General features: G+C 40.5%; 1 protein-coding gene across 2 annotated transcripts in view; it reads right to left on the reverse strand.

Annotated features, from left to right (window-relative positions):
• Positions 1 to 5437, reverse strand: part of LOC104530461 (CCR4-NOT transcription complex subunit 6-like) — a 10748-nt gene extending 5311 nt beyond the window's left edge. Inside the window, exons 1-6 of one of the 2 annotated variants that reach the window (XM_010175047.2) lie at positions 5320 to 5437; positions 4558 to 4744; positions 3996 to 4081; positions 3446 to 3535; positions 2542 to 2610; positions 362 to 519 (exon numbers count right to left, since the gene is read on the reverse strand). In XM_010175047.2, coding sequence (XP_010173349.1) covers positions 362 to 519; positions 2542 to 2610; positions 3446 to 3535; positions 3996 to 4081; positions 4558 to 4744; positions 5320 to 5431 — 702 coding nt within the window. In that variant the 5' untranslated portion in view covers positions 5432 to 5437. Of the gene's footprint in view, positions 1 to 361; positions 520 to 2541; positions 2611 to 3415; positions 3536 to 3995; positions 4082 to 4557; positions 4745 to 5319 lie in introns of both variants that reach the window. The other variant, XM_010175046.1, reaches the window with a different exon arrangement.
• Between the last annotated feature and the right edge of the window lie 2002 nt (positions 5438 to 7439).

A 7439-nucleotide genomic window follows, 5' to 3' on the forward strand; every position in this document is an offset into this window, starting at 1 on the left:
CAGGAATGGACTAGGAATAGTGGCATTTGGGGTTACAGCATTTGACATGCTCCTTTCCTGCAGTAAAACCCCTACACCCAGAAGGAGAATATTTAGGATGTTTATCTGAGGGGGAAAAGACTCAGATTTTCCAATGCAAATTACCTATTAATTTAGCTAATTTTATCTCACTTACTTTGTCTCATTTCATAAAACACAAGCCGATGCATAAACAAGGAGCTGTGTACACAGCTCGGATTGGTAAGCCCCAGAATTTGTTAGCAAGCAGGCGAGTAGTGTGTTTTCAGGGGAGCATTTCATTCTAACAGTGGAAATTAATGTTTTCTGTTTCTGAGCAGAAATACAGTTATTTTCCAACTACCTGAAGACTGATGATATCTGCATCACAGTTGACGATTTCTTCCATGATTCCTTTTTTTCTGTACTCCCAATTGAGTGCCCAAGATGGGCAGTAGCCATAGAGCTGCCGGGTGGCATATTTATCACACAACACATTGTAACACATAACTGTGAATGAAGCTGGAAGGAAAGAAAGAAAGAAAGAAAGAGAAAGGTTTATTACCCTCTGAAGAGTACAAATGCTGAACTTAGTCAAGCCAAAATACTGAGTTGTATGTGGTCTGTTCTACTGAGGGTCTACTGAACACAAGTCAGTGGGCTTATTCCACTGAGCATTTCATGAGCAGGAGTGAAAAAGGTCCTGCTGAGCCAGCAGTTACCATGTAAGGCTAAACTCTTCCTGAAAAAAAATCAGCATTGCTACTAAAACCAGAGGGTGTCATGTGCGTAACAAAGCAATGCAACCCCATTTTGCAGTCAATTCCTTATTACATTTGGGGATGGGGGAAATCTAGGGGTTGGTAACAATTAGGAACAATATCTCTCTGGATTTGGGGGTGAGGAGAGGGAAATAAGCAGCCATTTCAGTGATGGAGTCAAAACCCAGTGTTTATTGCATGAGGTGCTTTGATACAGCAACTTTAGGCTTAAGTGACCTGTACAGTTCTAAAGCAAAAGCAAAACTGAGCTGCTAAAGAAGCTGTTACTGTGTCATGACACCACAGCATCACAGAGAAATGCTGCTTTAGAAAGCTTAATTTTTAGGCAATCTGACTCCAAAACATTTGTGTAATTTTCCTAGCACCTGTACAACATTTTGAAGTTGTATCGAGTTGTATCTGTGTCCATCAAGTCTAAGAGGGAGAGAGAGGTCTGGGTGAGGGCAGGGGAGAGAAGGTAAACTGAAATCACAAATTAGCAAGCACCTAATCATTATTTGGTTGCATTTTTATTTTTTTTTTAAAAAGAGATAAGTTAGCATGCAGCTCATCAGATCATTCAACTTGAAACACATTTCTTTCACACACAAACTTCTCAGTTCCCTTAGATTTCACACCAATTAAAAAAAGATAGGTAAATGGCAACATCCTAGCACCATACCACTGGGAAAAGACTGTTCATGTTTGCAGGGAAAGAAGTGAGGTTTTACTGTGAGGCTACCCCACAGCTCTATTTTCATAGTCAAAGAAGATTTCTGCTGTTCAGTTATTTCAGTTTATAATAATTAACAATTGGCTTGTTACAGTTTCTGCCATGAAATATTCCACAGCTCGCTTGCCTAACGCTGTGCTTTCTACTGACTTCTGAATTCTTTTTCTGCTCAGAAAGTTTGATTTAAAAAATAAAACCAAAGTCTGTAAAACTCCACTGAGATATTGACTTGTAAGGGAATTTAAAACAGAAATGCAGAACTTAACACTGTGATGGCTTACAGGGCTTCTTTGACATTTCCCATTTCTTCCTATTTTTTTTTCTGGTTTCTTTTTCTTTAATATTAAAAAAAGTGACAGATGATCTAACTTAACCAGCTTAAGTTTTGAAGACTTGCCATCATCGTGCTTCTAAGAAGAAAAAGTGTAGAGAACTGCCACGTTTTTTTTGCTGGTTATTAATCTGATCTTCTGCAATAACAATATTATCATTTTTCTTTTTTATGAAAGCAGCTCACTGATGCTTTTTTTTTCAGGATGTGCAGGGGAAGAAGAGCCACTGGATTTGGATGGCCTGAAGAAATCCTGCCTCTTGCACTTTACCAAAAGCAACAACAGATGGCATTAAACTAACTTCAGTACCAGGCACTCCAGGGGTTTACGTGCAGACAGGGACTTTGCAAAGTCTCACTTTAGTCAGCCCGTGCATGGACGTGGCATTTGCATAGTTATTTACAGTTCTTACTTCTGAGAAATGAATTTTTTTTTAAAAAAAAAAAAAAAAAAGCTTTTTTGTTTGAGCATTGGTGGCTGGAACAGTTAAGAAAAAGCTTAATTTTTAAAAAGTAAATGACTGATACCACATTCAAATTACAAAAATGGTATTTACAGCATAGCCTTACGATAATTGTTTTAGTACAAATGAGCACAAATTGCTATTTTCAATCTGATCCACGTAAGGCAAAAGACTTCTCTGAAAATAAAGACAAAGACAAGTTTTTCAGCCCATCATTGTGCAAACATGGGGAAAAGAACCCTAAAAAAGATTTACCTGAGGGCAGAATTTGGTCTCGTTCTTTTAAAGTAATCCATGGCCTTGGAGGCAGCTGCTCTGGATGAACTTAAAAAAAAAAAAAAAAGAAAATTAAAACAGTTATCAACTCAGGGTTTATATTTGTTAAGTTACAATTTCTAAGTCAAAATGATGACTGAACAATAATGTTTCATACTGTGCTTTGCAACCACAACTCCCCAAGTCTTTTTACGCTCCAAGGGAGGCAAAAATCACTTAAATGGTTAGCTATAGTAAGAGCAAATTTGTCAGCTGTAAGATTCATGATTATTTTTGTCTCTTGCTTTCAAATCTAGAAGCACCACCAAAATACTCCTGCACCTTGAAAATACTGCTGAAGAAAGAGGCGTAAATCCTGCAGTGCTTCAGACATCCTATACTCTCCTCCTCCAAGAACCTCACCCTATATCCATCATTCCTGCAACGTTTTAACTTAGCAGACATCAAGTGGCAAAACAGCAAGCTCACTTACAGAACCACGAAGCAGGATTTAAGTCAGGTACTGAATATTCTTAATTACTTTGGTATTTCTAGATTGAAATTTGACATTCTGCTTGCATTTGGCTTACAATTTCTAGTGGAAAGTGTCAAACTGGCTTCAGCAAGGAAGAGTCTGCACTTTGTTGGTAACTGAAGAGTTTCAAACAGAACAGTGGCAACAACTGCCTGTAACATGGGAAGAGCTTAGACGATATAAGTCAACCTCTTCCACTGTGTACGAGTCTGTGTTTGTGTGTACCACAGGAAATGCCTGACAAAAACATGAGAGCAGTTAGAAAATACTCTCCCTTCAGTGGTTCAGATTCTTGTTTTAGCAGCAAATAGTGTCAGAAATGCATGTTTTTTAAACCACTTCTGTCAATCAGATTTGTAGGGCTGTCACCTGCTAGATTGTCAAGCATGTAGTTCAGTAGCTTTCGAGTTCCATCTGGATCCTGGTAGAGGCTGAGAATATCTTGTGATAAAGGATTGCCTGCCAACAGCACAAAAAAACAACGGGGTGATTAACTGCCTGACTTTCTTGAGGCTTTCCAACCAAAGAAAATCTCCCGTAATAAGAACAGATAAATTGACTCAGAAGATATTTAGGTTGCTTAACTTGGAACTGTAGAATACCACAGTAAGAGATGCTATAGGAATAGTTAGCACATATAGACTTTATTCCTCCAGGTCACCTCAATCAGTAATAACACAGTAGGTTAAAGAGTTTATTTACTGATCTACAGACTTGAAATAAGCTCATAAGGAAGTTTAATAGCATTAAAAAAGAAAAGCATTGTTTTCCAAATGGGCTGGTCATTTTTTGACACAAGCTTAATATCTCAAATAAACTGCAAGAAAAGGTTGAGGTAATACACAAAGCTTTTGAGCTCAGCCCCCTCAGTAATGCAAGAGTACTCCTAGGAATATTTAACTGCAAAGAACTCGCTTACCTTTCAAACCTAGGGTTTGTAGCTGGAAGAGCCGTCCAAGTTCATAAGGCAAAACCCGTAACAGATTGTTATTTAAAAGCAATTCCCTGCAGCAAATGCAAAAACATATTTTGTGAGTACCACTTCAGAAGAAAACTCTTAAAGCACTATATGCCACTCATCTTCAAAGATGATGCTTTTCACCCTGGGTTTTTTTTATATTATGGAAAGATATGCCAATCTTCCCATTTCAAAGCACGACTGAAATGCTTTCATAAGGAAAAGAAAAGCCACAGAAACCCCAGAACACCAAATTAAATCAGGGAGAATTTAAACAGCGAGCAATCACCAAGTCTCAAAGAATGTTTCAGAGCAGAAGACTACCTAGCTTACAGACATGTATCTGTCGAGATCAGAAAAGAAGGGCAATGAACCCCTAAGTAATAATTAGAACTGAAGCTCTGCACCAATCTTGAATTTTTCAGAATGATTTTAAATACAAGAACGGAAAGCAAAATAAAATTCTCAGTCCCAATCCCAGAATACAGATTTTTGAAAAGTTAATCAGAATAATTTCTCTCACCTGAGAGATACCATGTTTCCTAGTTCTGCTGGTAAACTTCTGAGTTTGTTGGATGACAGATCCAGGTAAACCAGATTATGAAGCTTGGCAATATCAGGTGGAATGCGAGTAAGATTATTGTCATTGAGGTGCAGAGCGGTCAAGTGCGTCAGTGACCAGAGTGATGTACTTAAGCTCCGCACTCTACCTAAAAAATAAAAGCAAAGAACCACCCCTTCAGTCAGGTTTGCACTCTCAAACCATCAGATATAAACTTTGAGGGATGTCCAAATACGGGATTTGCAGTGTGGAAACCCTACCATTTCGCTGGAACACTCAGTGAGGCTTGCAGAAGATACCTTTGTCTACCTTTTCTATGTGCAGACTTTAAATAATTATCTATTATTTTATTTATATTATGAATTACTTTATAATTCTATTATATAATTATATTAGAAATTATTTTATAATGTCTATGTGCAGACTTTAAATAATTATCTAACCCACCCAGTTAAAAGAAGGGTTTGATATTATTATATAGAGACAGAGGTACAGTTCTAGGGAAGCAGAGGTGCTCCCCACAAACTCACGTCCAATCTGAGTTGGTGTTTTAAACCAACCGGGCTGAATGGGAGGCAGCCAAGCTCCAAGGCGATCTGCTCAGTAAGTTACTCCTCCTCCTCCCCCAACTCAGAAAAACTGTTTTCAAAACTGTTTTCACTGTCTGAAAGCATCTGGGGCACCAACCCCGCCAAACCAAAATTCAAAACCAAATCAACTCACCCGAGATCTCTAATTCAGCCCAGTGTGACTTCTTCCCGTTGGCTACCTCTTCTGCTGACATGATGGTGTAAATTCTACGAGGATCTGGAGGATCATATTTTTCTTTTGGCATCCCTGTTAGTCTGAAAGACCATCACAAACATTACCATCTGCCACTCAACAACTTTTCTTCATTTCTAGCCCGCCAGGAGATTGCCTGCCCCAGTGACACTCTGCAAAAACACGTGCCCTGGAGTATGGGTACAATAAATATTACGCTGACGTTGGCCCAAGTGCTGCCAGCACGTGGAGTTAATCAGGTGCTCAGACCTTTGTAGAATACCAGCCCCTGAGGGGAACAGGGCATTTCTTCCTACAAAGTCTGTTTTTCTGCAGTCATCTGCAGTCTTACCTTGTACTGCCCCACTGCAGACTTCCTGCATTTCCCAGTTTATCCCCCAAACTGAAGCATAACCTACATCATTGCTCAGTTATTTGCTGCCTACAGAACCTGCAGACAAGATGAGTGTTTCGCTGTTCACTGATTGCTCCCTCCTGAAGTTTTCCCAGGGAACCAAGAGTTGAAGGGAAGGCTCTTCTCTTTGTTTTTATAGCAATTATTTTCAACATACAAAGCCCTACTTTTGCACTCCACTTCCACGAGTCTTGAAATTGCAGTCTGGAGGGGAATTAGCTCAATTTTTCTATTAACCGTCCAGCTTTTCTGGTTTTGTGCTTTTTCATGCTCAGTATCAGTCAAGACTTTTTTACTCCTAATGGCCCAGGAGACATAAAATGAGCTTAAGTAAAATTCTCATTAGCTGTTCTTATGCACAGAGGGCTTCAGCCCAGTCCAAAACTTTACTGTCAGATGCACTCGTGTCTTAAGGGTGAGCCTGCACACATACACAAATTCAACTGAGCTGATTTTCCAGATTCTTGTCAGAAGACAGCTCTGATGTCCTGTTCAAAAAATGTCCACTTCCCAGGTGACATGGGGAGAAGTTTCCCTCCATACCTTCCCCTGACCATTGTGCTGAGAAAGACTGGGGAGAGGGGTTGTTTGGTTTAAAAATATAAGGTTAGGTGAACTTGCTGTTCCCTTGTCTTTTCCTCCCCAGACACACAAAATACACAAACCTTGATTTTTATACAAATCCAAAGCAGCTGGTCTACAGGATGCATTTTTCCTCTCATACATACATCCCTACTACAACTGTCTGCAACAGCCGTGAAGTTCTCAAAACAACTATAACTCCTTTGGTTTGCTGACCTGACAAGACAGAAAAGTATGAAGAATTTGAGAAAACTAGTTCAGGGGTTTTTTCCAGCTAGTCCAACTAAACAAAGATGACAAGTTCCCTTTATGACCTTAAAGCACTGCAGGTTTTTTTTTTAATGCAGATGGCCAAAACAGCATTCCAGCATTGCACAGGAGCAGGAGTCGTCAGTTGTCCCCTGCGAAGGGTCTCAGTTACAGGTCTGGTGCTTTGTCCCCCAAGGAACACCCAAGGAAATTCCATTTATGCTGAATTAAGACCCCCTGTTGCAAGCGCAGGGCAGATGCAAACCCCATGTCTAATTATAGCCAATTTCTATTTACAGGTGAAGTCATACGGCGAGGAAAGCTGCAGGGTAAGAGGATTCTGCGCTCGCGCTGCACCAATTCAGTTCGGGATGGTGAATGAAACAGATCATTTAAGGACACGGAATTTGACCTGAAATCTTTCGATCCTCATTCCAGGACCCCAGAATCAGAAATGGTACTTGGTGACACAATCAGAGTTACAAGCTCTGCTTCAGGAGTGCCAAATCTCCGGTGCTTGGGTTTGCTGGATTTCTCTTCACTCTTAAATACGTGCGTGTGCAGAAGCAGGGAGCAGCCTCGGCCCCACGAGCAGATTCCTCACAGCCCCTGCCGAGGGCCACGGGAGGCTGATTTCACCTTTTCTCCCAGGCATCCTTGCCCTTAGACACATATGAAACTAATCCACATTCCAGCGAGTCTCGACACGGCTCTTCCTGGATTTTCCTAGACCCCTGGAGCTGACCAGAGACATCCAGTGGAGCCGAGATGGGGGGCCAAGACCCGAGCGCTGGGAGAGTGTGCCAGTCCCTCAAGGGTCAGTACTAGGACCAGT

The sequence above is a fragment of the Antrostomus carolinensis genome, unplaced genomic scaffold, assembly GCF_000700745.2.
Source record: "Antrostomus carolinensis isolate BGI_N321 unplaced genomic scaffold, ASM70074v2 scaffold31209, whole genome shotgun sequence".
Taxonomy (NCBI): domain Eukaryota; kingdom Metazoa; phylum Chordata; class Aves; order Caprimulgiformes; family Caprimulgidae; genus Antrostomus; species Antrostomus carolinensis.